At 44.2% G+C, this 16,926-nt stretch overlaps 1 protein-coding gene across 1 annotated transcript in view; it reads left to right on the top strand.

Moving 5' to 3' along the window:
* Window positions 1-16,926, top strand: part of SARDH (sarcosine dehydrogenase) — a 135,242-nt gene that overhangs the window by 11,372 nt on the left and 106,944 nt on the right. The window contains 8 exon segments of the mRNA XM_036749434.1: window positions 3,412-3,462; window positions 3,465-3,542; window positions 3,545-3,588; window positions 4,231-4,410; window positions 6,096-6,219; window positions 7,370-7,470; window positions 14,516-14,620; window positions 15,388-15,517. Coding sequence (XP_036605329.1) covers window positions 3,412-3,462; window positions 3,465-3,542; window positions 3,545-3,588; window positions 4,231-4,410; window positions 6,096-6,219; window positions 7,370-7,470; window positions 14,516-14,620; window positions 15,388-15,517 — 813 coding nt within the window.

The following is a 16,926-nucleotide window of genomic DNA, read 5'->3' as shown; positions in this document are numbered from 1 at the left end:
AAGATGCTAAATATTGAGCAATGAATCCAGGCAGAATATTACTGGCTGTAGAGAGGTCAACGGAGGGAGACTGTTAAATCCTCCCTCTAGGTTCAGCATCTTGGCAGAGGGTGATGTGCTGTCCTATGAGACATCAAGAGCTCTGCCTCTGTTTCCACAATCTGGCTAGCAGCTTCTGTGGGGGTGTAAGATCCACCCACAGCCAGCACCCAGAAAGCTGCCAACAGCACAGGTTCTTTTGATCTGCTTAACTAAGGAAAGCAAGGTGAAGGGGTTGACAAGCTTACTTTAATTCAGCATACAAATATCATTCCCTTAGTTCGGGGAGAAGACCAGCCCTGAACTTCAGAGTAACATACAAACAAATTACAAACATCAACAGACAGACTTTGTCTGATTCAAATCCCAATACATAGTTACCAGAGTCAACAAAGTCTCAACATCCGGGTTTACAAGTTGGAGGGCTCCTAGCTACAGCTGCCCAGAGTCTGCTCATCAACACCAGCTCAAGCACCCTTAAACAAATTACAAACAGACAGACCCAATACAATTCATAGTTACCAACATCTAGGTTCAGCTCGGGAGCTCAGAACAAGGGCTGGCCCAGAGCTCCAAAGAACAGACAGCCAACCCCTGGTTTTTATATCTTTTTCAGCGTCAGGGGTGAGTCAACATGTGACCTAGAATCGTCACAAAGAGGGGACTTAAACCCACGTGGTCAAAAGCTCTGCTCTCCCAGACATGTAAACTGGGCCCTCCCTGGAGTTAGCCCCACCTTGGACCCCACCTTAGTTGCCAATCCACACCCACTAAGGTTTTACACCTAATAGGGGTTTGGGCCTGGGGCTTAGCTCCTAATAAGGCTCAATGAATTACTCAAAGAGAACAAAAGACAAACTATTCAAGGGCACTTGTTGAACTAAGTGCTAAGGAGCCATTTTTGGTTACCAAAACAGCCTCACATCAGACAGGAGCAGGAGCATGTATGGGAGCCCAGTCAGGAGAGAGTAGAGAGACAAGGCCTTCCTAGAGAAGCCCCTTTAAGGGCAGAAGATAGAAAAGGTCTTGTCTTCAGTCTGTGGCCTTGTGCTTGAGGCGGCACTATGGTAGGTGGGCCTTATATCCTCCAGACAAAAGATACTGATTCATTTAGTCTACAGAACATTAGTTCTTGCAACTCAGATAGTGGATAGAGTACTCAGACTGAAGTCAGGAAGACATCTTCCACAGTTCAAATCTGGCCTCAGATACTTACTAGCTGTGTGACCCCGGGCAAGTCACTTCATCATGTCTGCCTCAGTTCCTCATCTGTAAAATGAGGTGGAGAAGGAAATGGCAAACTACTCCAGTATCTTTGCCAAGAAAACTCCCAAATGGGATTGTGAAGAGTCAGACACAACTGCAACATCATAACAAATAAAACTTTCCCTTCTCCCGATTCTTTAGGATTCCCTTAAATTAGTCCCCTTATCTTTTCTGTCCTCAAATAATCTAGGTGGTATAGTGGACAGAGCGTAGGCCTGGAGTCAAGAAAAACTCATCACCCTGAGCTCAAATCTGGCCTCAGACAGACTTGACTGAAATGACTAAACAAAATCCTCTTTGTTCTTTCTTTTACCCTAAATCTAATTTCTTTATTTTAAACAACAGCCTATCCATATTAGAGTAATTATTTAGTGTTTTCTCTACTACTGGACTTATCTGCCTTTCATTTGTTTCTCTTGTTTAGGATATTTGCAGCCCAAATGCAGTATCCACCTTTGTTTTAATGATTGGGAGGGTGGGGTTGGGGCAAGACTGCCTCAAATAGCTCTGCCTTGCTCAAGGTCCATTTTGGCCTGGACAATTAGGCTCATCTTTGCAGGATATGTTACTTGGGGTTGCAACTTGGGTTCTCTCTACATGTCTTGTCTTCAGATCAGTTGGTTAGCACATAATTCATGTGTTCTTTAAAATGACTATCTTTTGTCTTTTTTCTGTCAAGTTTTCTTCCATGTATATATTTTGAGTCACTAATCTGCCACTAAGAGAGAGTATGGTGTAGTGGACAGAAAGCTGTCTTCAGAGTCAGAAAGAGATGGGTTCAAGTCCTACCACTGACACGTAATAGCTGTGTGACTGTGTAAATCATGTAACTTCTCAGTGCTCCAACTACCTCTCTGAGGCAGTAAGTTGCAGAAGGAGATCTGTATTGTTAAAGTTTTTTACTCAGCTGTCCCTACATTGATGAAACCATAGGTCTGGTTGGAAAAGAAAGAAAGAAAAAAGAAAAAGAAAAAAAGTCCATGACTGTCCTTTCAGAGCATTAGCTTCTTTGTAGAGAGTCTCTTGTTCTGTATTTGAGATCCGTACTCTGCTGCCATCATTAATTCTGCTCTGAGTGCTCGCATTTCTGCCCTAATTTCTACCCTAATGCTTTCTTTGAAAAGTTTTATTCTCTTTGAACCATTCTGGAGGTTCTTGCCCTTGTTCTGTGTTCTCTGAGGAGTCCTCAGAAGTCTATTTCATTGGGATTTGGGGGCTAATTTTCTTTCATATTTTATTCCTTGTTTAATGAATTATGGTCTTTTAAATAATTTACACATTTTTCCTTCAGTCTTTTTAAATATCAGAGTTGGCATATTACTTAGGAGTTAGGATTATACCCAGTCTTAAGCTTCTTGTTTTTCAGCCTTTTTCTGGAAAGGCCAATAGCTTGCTTCTTTGGACTCTTTCCCTTCCTCTAACCCCATGGCTTCAGGGGCTGTTGTAGGCAGGACTATGTGGAGTACGTGGCCTGTCAATTTGCCATAAACCTTTATTCATTACTGGCTGAAGTTATGGCTGGGAGAACACAAGACCTGTGTCCTCAGCCCACTCAGCCTTCCTTGCCAACTGTTTCATTTTAAAGATGAGGAAACGAAGGCCTAGGGATGGGAAATGATTTGACTAAGGTCACACATATTTGACACACAAGTGATTCTTGATTTCTTGACTGAGACTAGAGACTCCCCAAGTAGCACCAAAGCTTTTCTCTGGAGAGCTCAAAGTGCTTTCTAGCTACTCTCAGAGAGGACTTTTTTTTTTCTTTCAAAGAGCATTTAAACTGTGTCTACTGTATAGGAGTTGTTTAAGATCTTCCATTTTATAGATAGGGATGACTGAGGCCCGGAAAGATGAAAGGGATTGCTGTGTGAGACTAAAACTCAGAGTCTCTCTTGCTTCTACAATGTATTTACACCCTGCCCTTACAATTCTAGCATTGGAGAAGAAAATAGGTTACCATAATTGGAGCTTCAAGGAAGATCTTGGGGAATGAGTGGAGAATATGACCTGTAGACTCATCACAGGCTATATCCCTCACTAGTTTAAGCTGTGGATAGGAGCTAATAAGGACCTGAACCTATATTTATTATATCTCTTCCTACCCAGGTCTGCTGTGGCAGCTTCGACCCAGTGATGTGGAGGTGGAGCTCCTGGCCCACACCGCCAGGTGGTGAGCCATGACCTGGAAGAGGAGACAGGACTGCACACTGGCTGGATCCAGAATGGGGGACTCTTCATTGCTCCAACCAACAGCGACTAGATGAGTACAAACGACTTATGTCGGTAGGCATGATTGGGGTTAAGGCTGAGCTTGGGATACAGGCTTACTGTTTTTCACACTTATCTAATACATTCTCTCTCCTCCCTCCTCCCTCTCCTCCCCTCCCTCCCCACTTCCCTTTCCCTCCCTCCTCTGCCTCCCCTCCCCACCCTGCCCCTCCCCTCTGCCCTCCCCTCCTCTCCCCTCCTCTTTTTCCTCTCTTTTCAACACACACACACACACCACACACAGAGAGGAGAGAGAGAGAGAGAGGAGAGAGAGAGAGGAGAGAGAGAGAGGAGAATGAGAATTAAAGAACCCTACAAGACCAAATGTAATAAAATATTCAGTACACACTGTAAGGTATTCAGAGAAGCAAGAGACTGCTGTGGGTGGGAGCAATGGGGGAAAGTTCTGAAGGGAATGGGATTTGGGCCAGTCCTTAAAGGAAAGGTAGTATTTGGGGGTATGTGGGGAAGGTGGGAGTGCATTCCATACTTCAAAACAAGCATGAACAAAGGGAGAATCAGGGGAGTGAATCTGGCACATTGGGTAGTGAGATCTCTATGGCTAGATTAGAATCCATTGTAGAGACTAAGAAAACGGGCCAGAGGTCTGCTTTGTGGGGACTCAGAAGAACCCTTCTCTCTTTATCTTACCCCTAGCTTGGCAAAGCCTATGGGATAGAGTCTCATGTCCTGACACCGGCAGAGACCAAGGCTCTATACCCACTGATGAATGTGGAAGACCTCTATGGCACCCTCTATGTCCCCCAGGATGGCACCATGGACCCTGCAGGCACTTGTACGACTCTCACCAGAGCAGCCACTGCCCGAGGAGCCCAGGTATGGAAGGCACTCAGGACACTGGTTGCTCCCATTCCTCAGGACCTTAGGGACTCCTTACCACCCAAAAAAGAGCACTGGATTCCAAGGCAGGAGAACTACGTTGCGTTTATGACATTTGGACGAGTGATTTAATTTTTCTGTCCCTCATTTACATCGCCAAGAAAAGGGGTGATTGTGCTTTCCTTCTGGGACAACCAGAGGGATTGGCACCATTGGCAAGAGGACCTTGTTGACTTCAGAGACAGCTAGGTGGCACCATGGATAAAGTATTGGCTTTGAAGTCTGGAGCCAGTGATTTGGGTTTGAAGGCATAGTCAAGTAGCTCCATTTGAATCCCAATGGGCTTTGTCAAAACCTGGTTTTCCAGAGCAATATTTCAAGAAATCATAAATGGAAACTATGTGAGACAAAAGAGTTATTTATCCCAGTTAAAAAAACCCAACAATGATGGAATAAATAAGTAGGGAAGGAAAAAATCTAGACCCCAAATCCCAAGATACCTTGCAAAATAGAAGAGATCAAATTTATTTCTTTAAACAGAGCACCCACATATAAGGTATGACTCCCCACATGGACCCAAATCACTCTAGCTTTCATTGACTGGTCAACAGTAGGGCCCAGATGAAGCCTCACTGGCTCATTGTTTTGGTTTTGATGGCTCAGAGTATAAATAGCATTTTTTTTTCCTGTTCTGGCCAGAAACTCGAGGGTCTTTCCCCATTGCTTGATTCTTTCGTAAATGCAAAGTAGGCCATATTTAACCTCAGTTCTTACCCAGCCTTTTAACTACTGAATGATGTTGCCTGAGACAAACTGGACCCGGGAAAGACCTCAGCTTAAAAAGGCCAAGGTCTCCCGTTGCATCTGGGGCCATCCTCAATCATCCTGACTTACATCTTGCCACTGGACTCTAAATGACACTGGAGGAGAGTAGTGAGGCCAATGACTCTGCACAGCCCTGCCTAACTTAAATCCATGTCACTCAAGTTAAGACATCACCCTCCTGATGTCGTTGGTTGTCTTTCAAAACAAAGGATGAAAAATAACAACAAGGAGAAGTCAGGGAGACCTGAGTTCAAATCTTGCCTCAGACTCTTACTAGCTGTGCGACCCTTGGCAAGTCCCTTATCCTCTCTAAGCCTCAGTTTCCTCATCTGTAAAATGTGATGACAATAGCACCTACCTCACAGGTTGTTGTGCAGATCCAAGGAGATATTGTATGTAAAGTGCTTTATAAACCTTAAGGCGCTATTTTTACAAATGCTAATTTTTTTGCCATTATTATTATTATTAATTATTGTTATTTCAAAGCAAGGAGCTGCGTGGCAGGTCTGATATTCTGCCCATCTCATCATAGAGCCAAGTTCCCCCCGCCCCCCCCCACCCCGACAAATGAAGCTCTCTTTAAGCAAACTCTGTAAACGAACATCTAGATGTTTACTTCATAGAGAAATCAAAATGTGGATTTTTTTCTCTTTATGAAATGAAAGGTTCACCTTTAGATATTTCCCTGAATAAAAAAGGATCTAACCCACAGAATTTGCTATTTACACAAAACAGCTAAGGGCCACAGAGATTATGTAAAGTAAACTATACCTGCAATCTGTCATTTGGCTTAAGAGTCCTGAATCCAGGGATAGAAATTCAGCTTGTTTCAATCAATGGTATTTTTCGAACTCTAGGTCATTGAGAACTGCCCTGTGACTGGCATTCAGGTGCGGACGGATGACTTCGGTGTCCGGCGGGTGGCGGCAGTAGATACTGACTATGGCTCCATCCAGACTCCCTGTGTGGTCAACTGTGCAGGTGGGAAGACCCAGACATCCACACAGCTTTGTACTAGCCCTTCTGTGGGGCCTCTCCCTGGACTAGGGTGAGGAGGCAGGGAGAAAAGAGAAGACCCCCCCTCCCCCCACACACTCCATAATGGTTGGCCCTGGGGAGTATACTCCCATGGGTTTAGGCAGCCTCCCCCACCCAGGTCAGGGGTGGGGAACCTGCAGCCTCCAGGCCACATGTGGCCCTCTAGGTCCTCAAGTGTGGCCCTTTGACTGAATCCAAACTTCCTAGAACAAATCCCCTTAATAACAGGATTTGTTCTGTAAAACTTGGATTCAGTCAAAAGGCAGCACCCAAGGATCTAGAAGGCCACAAGTGGCCTCGAGGCTGCGGGTTCCTCACCCCTGCCCCAGGTTTTTTCTTTTACCTACCTCAATCTGGTATAAACAGAAAGAGTAATTGTAAGCCAGGAGCTCACCTGCAGCTTATTACTTGTGAGACCTTGGGCAAATCACTTGAATTTCATTTTTTAAAATTATTAATGCTTTAAAAAAAAGCTACTGCTCTAATTTCCCATGCCAAGAAATACAGCTAATCAAAGCAAAGGGATGCACTGGTTACATCTGATTAGCATCGAGGTCATTCAGCTCCTGCAGCCTACACTTCTCTATGGAGAGGAGGGAGGTACCCTTTATCAATTAGACCTCTGCCACCAAGATTGGCCAGTTCATTGACCTGAGTTCTTAGGTCTTTTAGAATTATTTTCCATCACATTTTTGTGGCCGTCGTGTAGGTTGTTCTCTTGGTTCTTTTTGCTTCCCTCTGCATCAGTTCATACAAGTCTTTCGAGTTACTCTAAAAGTTACTCTTTTGAGTTGGGCCTCGGTTTCCTCATCTGTAAAATGAGGCATCACAGAATCATAGATTTTAAGATGGTAGAAACCTTCAGGGACCCCTTATTTGATAGTTGAGGAAACTGAAGCAAGACTTTTCCTAAGGTCGCAAAGATAGTAAATGGATGAGTAGGACTCCATATTGGGGAGTCTCTCCATCGCTCATGGATTAGATGATATCCAGATATTCCTTCCGGTTCTCATTCTATAATCCTTTGATCTCCTGCTCTCTGCCTGAAGCCCGGTTGTCAATGGTCTCTAATGGGCCTGTATTCTACTCCCAGGTGTGTGGGCAAGCAGCTTGGGGAAGATGGCTGGGGTGAAGGTGCCACTCGTGGCCATGCGTCATGCCTATGTGGTCACTGAACGTATTGAAGGAATCCAGGTGAGTGGGGAAAACTGCAGCTTGATACAGTCAATGGAGCACTGGTTTTGGAGTCATGAACATACACATTTAAATTCTTCCTAACTGTGTGACTGGCAGAAGTGACTTCACCTCTCTCCACCTCAGTTTCTTCTTCTGTAAAATAGGTATATAATAATAGCACCTACTTCCCAGGGCTGTGAGAACCAAATCAGATAATATATTCAAAGTGCTTTGCAAATCTCAACGCACCATATAAATGTAAGCTAGAAGCACAGATAATAACAAAAAGCAGACAATCTGAAATGTCTTTTTCCATTTACCTTTGGAAAATGCATCATTTTTTTTTTTGGAAGTAAGCAAAGGATAACTTTTTATTCTTGGAGGAAATTCTGATGCCTGGCTTTTTGTGAAGCTAATGAAAGCCAGACTCATATGGACTAGGACGCTGTGGTAAGCCAACATGGGATTCAAGATTTGCTCCCCCCCCCACAATGTCTACAAAAGAGATAAGCCAGCAAATGAATTTAAACCAATAGATATTTATTAAGTACCTACTATGTGCGAGGCACTGTGCTCATTTCTGAGAATACAAAGAGAAAAATGAAACTATCTCTATCCTCAGAGCTTACCTTCTCCTGATGGGGAAGGGAAGACTATGCAAGACTAAGGAAGTGCATAAGACAAGGGAGAGATAACAGTGCTCAAAGAATATTGGGGGAGGGCGGGGCAGGTAATGGAGGAGAGCACTCACAGCTCAGGCAACTGAGGATGGTTTTATTCCCATTCATTCACAGAGGGAATGAATAATGGAAAGGTAAGCCCAGCCTGGTAGCAGCAAATTGGGTAGGTTCCTGAAAGCATTTTAGGGACACCACTGTTTCTGCATTCCAGTGAGCATGGAAACAGGTTCAGAACATCAGAGCCAAAAGAGATTTCAAGAGCACCCTCAGATGCTGTGCAGATAAGATTGGTAGCGATGGAGAAGACTAGAGTCCAATTATGGGGACCCCATTATCCTGCAACGTTTCCTGATGTCTGCTCCTGGATCTAACCGGGCTCAGCCACCTGGGTCTTACACCCAGCAACCGCTGGACCTGGCCTTTTGTTCTGAATTCAGCTTCAGGGAGCATGCTGGGAAGCACGGCCTCTTCTCTCAATCAGCCACCAGAGGTCTCTCTTAGGCCACACTTGGCCCGGCATTGGCCAGAAACACTTCAGTGGGCAAGGATGCAACAGGGTTGAGCTTTAAGACATATCACAAAGAGGAGACAGCTAGGACCGGTGGAAGGGCAGTTATCAAGTCAATATGTATCTTTTTATGTTTTCCATCTATAATTTATTTCATATAAGCCCCATGGGGTTAGCTTTAGGAAGTGGGTGGCTGTGTTTTTATTGTTTGACATTTAGAATTGCTCTGTTCAGAAATAAGTTGGACTGTCTTGCTAAACAGTGGTGACCCTGGTGATGGGGGACCATTGGTTAGGCATGCTGTTGAGGGTATTCACGTTGTAGACACAGGTCAGATGAGGTCATCTCTGAGGTCCCTTCCAACTCTGAGGATCTGTGATTTATTTTTGTCATGGGGTTCTGGGGTGGAGCAAAGGGACCACTGGAATTCCAAATGTAGAAAGAAGACTTCCAGTTTCTCACTCCCACCAGCACATTCTTGGGTTTGCCTTTGAGTCTGAGACAAGGCTTCCTTGACCTGTGAATAAGTATTATTATAGGACCTGCTTAATCTTTGCTTGGCCAAAGGGAGTAGAGAGATAGATTGTGTAGAAGAGATTAAGCCAGCAATTAAGGCTAGGCCAGTTTTCCTATCCAAGGAGGTGCAAGGGTAAGTGACCAGACATTCTAACTTAAGTGAGAAAGTCCTGCTGTTCTCTGAATTGGTCAGACTATGTGTGGAGTACTGGGTCCAGTTCCACATTTTAGGAAGGACATTTACAAATTGGATCATGTCTAGAGGAGGGTGACAAGGTTGGTGAGGATTCTATAGACCAGGTCATATGAATGAAGGAAGGGAGAGAAGAAGAAGGAAGGGGAAGGAAGAAAAGATAAAGGGAAGGAAACAAGCATTATTAAGTGCCTACTGTATACCAGGCAAAATTCAGTTGAAGGAATTGGGGACATTTAGCCTAAAGAATAGGAGAATTAAGGTGGATGGGAAGGTGTTAACAAGTATTTGGATTGCTGTCATGTGAGAGAAATCAGATTTGTTCTTAGTCCAAGGAAGGCAGTACTAGGATGATTAGAGATGGAAGGGGCCTATTTATCCTACATGGTTTGTTCCCTGTTGTCTCTCCTATTAGATTGTAAGCACCTTTGGGGCAGGGACTACTTTTTGCCTTCTTGTGTCCCTAGTGCTTAGCGCCATACTAGACACCCAAATATTTCTTGACTGATTGAAAAGCCATCTAGGTCCACTCCATCATTTTATAGAGCTATTGATGGGAGCTTCAGAGAGGTTGAGGGGGAAGCTTTATTATAGTCAGAGCAAAGAGATCTCCCTGTTTGGCTGGTTCTCACTTGAGGTCTTGGAATAGAGGCTCTTGACCTCTTGACCCCTTCTCCAAGAATTATGGAAGGGATTCCGGTAGAGGTGCTGCTTGGACTAAATGACCTCTAAGGTCCATTCCAACAAATTCTGTGTTTCTATTCCTTGTCCCAGCAGATGCTAGAGGTGGGTTTGGTTCTGTCCTAGGTCTCTCACCTTCTAGTCTCTTTTTTTAGTGTCTTCTGTGACTTTGCAGATTCCCAATTTATTAAAAAAAACATCTGTGGTACATAACAGTTGTTGAAGCTGTAAGGGGATAACCCAGGAAAAGTTAGTCAGTCAACAAGCATTTATTACACACATTACACACTGAGAACTGCAATAAGTGCTGGAGATCGATAAAGCAAAAACACCCCTTTACAAATGAAGATTTTCAAGTTAGGTTGTTTCCTCAGACACAGAGCTTTAGTGACCTGTCAAGAGTCACACAGTCTTACATTCTAATGGTGGAGACAACATGGAAATAACATGGGTGTTTAGGGTATGTTTGGGGCTAAAATTGAAACCCCTGGGCTCGAATTCCCTGGTGTCCTTCCCCCAAAGCCACAGCCGAAGGACTTAGCTTGGAGCTAGGGAAAACATTAAGAAGCAGCTAGGCAGGTCATTAGATAGAGCATTGGCCTTGGAGTAAAAAAGATCTAGGTTCAAATCCAACCTCAGAAGCTGATTAGCTGTGTGGCTCTGAACAAGTCACTTAACCTCGATTTTCTCATTTATAAAACTGGGGATAAAAATAGCGCTTATCTCCCAGGGTTGTTGTGAGAATCAAATGGCACAGTATTTGTAAAGTGCTTTGTAAACCTCAAAGTACCATATACATGCTAGGGATTGTTATTGGGAGCTGGCTATTGATTCCCATCCTCACTTGACCCTTTACTGTTGGTGTGACTTCAGCAATGGAAGGTGTCCAACAACCCTCCAGAGGTTCCATTCACCAAAAAAACAGAAACCAAAATATTTTATTAGCGTATATGGCACTTACTATTATTCAGGGGGGAAATTGCTCAACCTCCCCATGCCAGGTTGTCTAATGGGAAAAGCCCTCTAGGCCTCATCTGGGGCTGTTTACTGGCAGGCTGCCCTGGCAGGTGGTAGGCACAGCCCGTTGCACATCCTGTCTGCTCCCATCTGGACCTCCCAGAATCCGGGAGAACCTGGGGCAACAGGGCTGGTGAGAAAGGCTCTTAGCATTCAGCCAGCCACCTCTTGTTTATCTCTCACTTTTTTTCCATCTGGGTGGGCAGAGTAGTGTTGAGACTTAAGTAAGGCCAATTCTACATCTCAAGCAATGGAAATTCAGCCCACCCACTTCCTAAAGTTATGGGGCTTTTTGGGAAATAAACCATTAATGGAACACACAAGAAAGATACAAGGAATACATATGCCAATCAGCTCTATCAAACATCCACTTTCTCATTTGTTCCTGAGAAATTAAATAGCATCCATGGTAGGTGTAGAGTACAATTGATAAACTTGTCTAGAATATGGGTTAGGGCTGAGTAGCTACAATGGTTAAGAGTAGAAGCATTTTGTATTCTAGAGGGCAAAGTCAGTGGGAAGCTTTTTCAAATGCACCAGCAAATAGCTTTTGAATATAGTACATTCCTCCTGAGCAAGCTAGACAAAGCACACAGGAACTGGTAGCATTTCTTTGGTATCAAGGGCTAGCCTCATGAATCTGTCAAAGTCCTGGGGGCTCCCTTTGCTAGGAGATCAGGAGGAGAGTATTATTATTATTATTTTAGCATGTGCTATTAGGCCCAACACTATGATAGACACTGGTAGGTGGCAAGACAAGAAAAATCATTCATTGGTCACTTACCCTCAAAAAGCTTATAGTAAAAAGGAGTGGGAGTATGTGATCACTAAAGTTCCTTTCAGCTCTAATATTTTATGGTTCCACATACTGGCAATCAAAAAAAAAAGATGAAATATTATTCCTGCCCTCAAGGTACTCACCGTCTAGTTGAAAGTGTGGACATGTACACTTAAAAATGACTGAATGAGCCTGCTATGTGCAAAGTACTGTGCTAAGCACAGGACATACAAATAGAGAAACAAAGCAGTCTCTCCTCTCAAGGAACTCATATTCTAAAGGAAGACAGCATATATAGAAGGCTTCAGGTGAAAGTCAGATAGATAAATCCCAGGATCCTTAGAGTGCAGCAGCAAAGCAGATATCAAGGCTTCTTCTTTCATGCCATTTCCATTGACAAAATAAGTTCTGTTTCTAATTTGACAATGCCAAGGATTTTGGTGGCAAGAATGTTCCTTTCTGAGTGTTCTATAGATGCGGCTTTAGTACCTGCAGGGGCATTTACCAGGGGGCATCTTCATAGGGGACACTGGCTGAGGCCACTGGATTATAAGCCTTGCTATGCCCAAGGCTCCTGGGTGCAGCGTCCAAGGCTGACTCCATCAGGATCAGAGGGGAGATGATGGTGAAGAGGTAGTGGTGGGGGTTTGCCTTGCTTGGTGTATGCTGCTTCTTGTTTCTCTCTCAGGCTGCCTTGCTGCTCCAACCAGGCTGGCTTACCGGCTCTGTGTATGTGATATAAGCCAGTGGGTATGAAGAAGTCAAGCTATACAAAGTCAAAGGAGCAAGAGACTGTCATAGACTGGGAAGGGTTCATGGAGGAGGTGGGATCTGAAGAATGAGTAGCATGTGGATGGGCAAAAGAAAAGGGGGCAGAACATTCCATGCTTTGGGGTAAGGGTTGAACAATGGAGAAAACCGGAAGACTCATGACAAGGAAGAACCTCCCAGAGTGGGGAGATAATCAGACACCCAGAGGCAGTGCTGGCACAGTGCCTGGCCTATGGCTGACACTGAACTTGATGGCTGATTGAAGCATCAGGAAGTTGTGAATGCCAAGGAGAAAATAGCCTCTTTTGTCTTGGATGACAAACTCGGGGGTTGTGTAGGGGGAGGCAAGGAGGCTCAGAGGTGCAGCCCTGAGTTGTAACGGAGACAGGTTCTAGCTGGGTGAGCTCAATTCAATAAACATTTGTTAAGTGCCAATTATGTATGATTCACTGTGTTAGATACAGGGCACACAAGGGTAAAAATAAAAAGTCCCTTTCCTCAAGGAACTTAAACTCACTTGGGCCAGGGGAAGGGAGTACAACATGTACACAAGTACATTTTAAATATATACAAAGTAAGTTTCAGAGGGATAAGATATTAACAACTAGGGAACCAATTAATGAATGAGCATTTATTAAGCACTTACTATGTACCTAAGGCACTGTACTAGTTCTTGGGGATAGAAAGACAAAGGTGAAACAGTTCCTTGCCCTTAGGGGACTGATATTCTATCAGGGAAACAACACATAACACATACAGGCATAAATAAAACATGTATGTTGGGTTACAGTTAATTAACCTACTCAATCAAGTCTCCCCACCCCCATTCAAAGCAAATGATAAGTGACTGCTGAATCAATCTCAGTTATAGGTTTTAGACCAAGTAGGAAAAATCCTTGGAGCTGGAATGGCATTCGTTGCCCAGGTGTCATGTGTGGGCCTAGGAAACTTGATCATGCTGCAATTATGAAACAAGTTGAGTACAGAATCATTTCAGAGACTGGGATAAATGTGGTGATTCAGTAAAACCCTTCAGCAGGAGCCCCCTGGGGGAAAAGAAGAGTCCCTGGAGTAATTTCCACTCTTCGAAGATAGAAGTCCTTTTTTCCCATTAATGAGGTTCCCATTAGGCAGAATATAGTTTCTTTGTCGGGCTCCTTGTCTCTCCTTCTGTCCCATTGTACACACTGCTGCGAACTGCAGGCACAGGGACAAGGCTGGGAAGAGGTGACGTCCAGTGTCTTCTGGATTCAGTTGAAGCTCACAAGGCTGGGGGGAAGTGAGAGACGAGACAGAGGCCTAGGTTAACTCAGGGCTTCTCTTTCCCTCCCAGGCAATTCTTCCCCTGAGACTTTAATAGAACAGCATGTTTGCTCCAGCCTCTCCAATGCTTCCCTTCTCAACATATTTGATATTTTACAGACAACTCCTGGGTCTGACCAAGTTTCCACTCCAGTTCCAAGGACTTGGTCCAAAGCCTATGATTGAGATTGCTTGATTGGGCATCTAATGACTTATTTTAAGGAAGGTGGGGTGACTTGATTGAGTAAGGAAATCAATCAACCCTACCCTTATAAACATAAAATGAATGCAAGGCAAGTTTTTTCTGAGAAGTAGCCAGTAGCTAGGGAATGAGGAAAAGCTTCACATAGAAAGAAACAAAGATTCTAAGAGGAAGAGCAAGTGAAGACTAACTGCATTTGAGGAGGGAGAGAGCAGCCAGTGTAAAGGGACAGAATTGATATCAGGGATCTGGAGAGACCTCATACTATGCAGGAAGGTAGGGATAGATTGAATAGCAGAGAGAGAGAGAGAGAGAGAGAGAGAGAGAGAGAGAGATGTATGTATCATTTCCTTTCCCCTTTTTCTTCTTTCCTTCCAGGCTCTTCCCATGCCTTCTTTTTTTCTTTTTTTTGTAGAACATGCCCAATGTTCGGGATCATGATGCCTCCATCTATCTCCGTCTCCAAGGGGATGCTCTCTCCCTGGGAGGATATGAGTCCAACCCAATCTTCTTGGAAGAGGTGAGTGGTACCCTGGTGACAATGGCCTGGGGAGGAAGAGGGAGAACAAGCATGATCTCCTTCTTAGCAAGGTTGAGAATTACTGAGGGTAAACTATCAGTTTGCTTTGAACTCCTGACCCAAGACCAGCAAGCTGTGGACTTGGAACTGGCTTGGGGGCTGGCTACACTGAGCCATATACACTCTCTTGACTAATCCTCCTTTAAGAAAAATCACACACTGGCCACACTTGTGGCCAGAGTTAAGGATCATAATCTCTGTATGGGGAATAGAAAAAGCTGCATGAAATGGTCAAACAAACCCATTACCTAAACCTAATTAGTGGAATAGAGACTGGGTCTGTGATTTCCTTGGTCTAGAGAACTCTCAGAGGATGAAACTCCTTCTACTGATGCATCCTGGCACCTTCTCTGCAATTTATAGTCAGAGTGTTACCTAGATTAACAAGGTTAATTTGTGTGAGATTACACAGTTAGTAAGTCTCAGAAATGGGACTTGAACCCAGGTCTTCCTACCTCCAAGGTCAGTTTTCTGTCCATTGTAGTACGACCACCTTGCCTCAAACCGCTAAATACTGAAGTAACCCAACCTAAAACATGAGATAGAGGAGGATCAAAGGAAGGAACCTGGGCTGAGACCTTCCTGTAGCCTCTGGCTTCAGCCCCTTTTCTCTGATTAGTTGTGAAGGTCACTTGTCTTTTAGCCTCAACCTTCCCTCTTCTAGTGACCGAAACGTATCTTTTCCAAAGCCCATCTTGTTTCTGCAGGTATCTGCTACGTTTGCCTTTGGACTTTTTGACCTGAACTGGGATGTGTTTACTCAGCACATTGAAGGTGCCATCAACCGAGTCCCAGTACTGGAGAAAACGGGGATTAAATCTACTGTTTGTGGCCCTGGTAAGTGTAACTGTCTCTTTAAGGTTGGAAGAAAGTGGGCTTAGCTTTGGAGCTGAGGTTTTCTCACCTGAGTGACCTTGGTCACGTCATGTGACCACTCTGTGCCTCGATTTCCTCATCTGTAAAATGAATAATAATCATAATCATAATAACTCCTCCCTTGCCTAGGGTTATTATGAGGATGAAATGAAATAATAGACCTATTAGGATTTTAAAAAATAAATAAAGTTGATTACACATGTGAGAGGATTAGGATTATTCTTCTCCCAGCAGGGACAGAGGCTGTTTTTGTCTGAGGTCTGCATCCATGTGAAGGTAACAACAGAGACCCAAGAGAGCAGCAAACACAGCTCTAAAAAGAGGTGTTTTACCCAAGTGTTCCTGTGCCCTGATTCACCTCCTTTCTCTGGCCTCTGGGGAGAACTGAAGGAGTTGGAAACAGACGTGGGATGTAAACAGAATGAGCTCAGCTCCTAAAATACTCCCACCTTGAATTTATATATAGCACCTTTTTCTCTACTCCCATCCCCCTCCTCAGCATTCATGTGGATTACGTCCCTGAGGTTGGTGAGAGCAGGGTGGCTACTCCCATTTTACAAGGGAAGAAACTGAGGCTAAGAGCAGTGACTTCCCCAAAGTGAGACCAGGTCTGTGTTAACCAGGACGGCAGCTATTCAGATAGAAGGAAGCTGGATCTGCCACATTCCTCTGGAACAAAGGAATTTCAGAGCTCATTTAGTCTAGACCCCTCCCTTTTACACAGAGGGAAACTAAGGCTCAAGGAGACAAATGACTGGCTTGAGCTTACCTAGGCAGTAATAAAAGTTGGGACTTGAAACCAGGTCCTCTGACTCTAAATCCTATGCTTTTAACACTGTGTCTCCTTGCATTGTAATAAAGGCAATAGAAAAGCACCTCATAAACATTGTATCATTGCATCCTCACAACAATCCTGGGCAGGAGATGCTCTTTTCAATTCCTATTTTTCAGTCAGGGAAACTAAGGCAGCCAGTGAGGAAGTGATTTACTCAGGATCACACAGCTAGTAAGGGTCTGAGGTTGGATTTGAACCCAGGGTTTCCCCGATCTATCATATCATCTAGCCCCCTCTGCCTGTGACCCTTCCCTCCGCCTTTCAGAAGCCTTCCATCTTTCACATTCTGTAAACTGAAAGGGCTCTGGTGGGTGTGTTGGGTCCTCTTCCTCCACCTTCATCTTTCCTTTCCACTTCTGTGATTTCATTTTTTTTTTTGGAGGGGAGAAGGCAAGGCACTTGTGATTAAGTGACTTGCCCAAGGTCACACAGCTAGTAAGTATCTGAGGTCAAATTTGAACTCAGGTCTTCCTGACTCCAGGACCGGTGCTCTGCTCACTGCGCCACCTAGCTGCCCCAATTTCATTTGTTAATG

Source organism: Trichosurus vulpecula, chromosome 3 (assembly GCF_011100635.1).
Source record: "Trichosurus vulpecula isolate mTriVul1 chromosome 3, mTriVul1.pri, whole genome shotgun sequence".
NCBI classification, from domain to species: Eukaryota; Metazoa; Chordata; class Mammalia; order Diprotodontia; family Phalangeridae; genus Trichosurus; species Trichosurus vulpecula.
The sequence above is the reverse complement of the archived record's forward strand: the minus strand, read 5'-3'. Positions and strand labels throughout refer to the sequence as shown.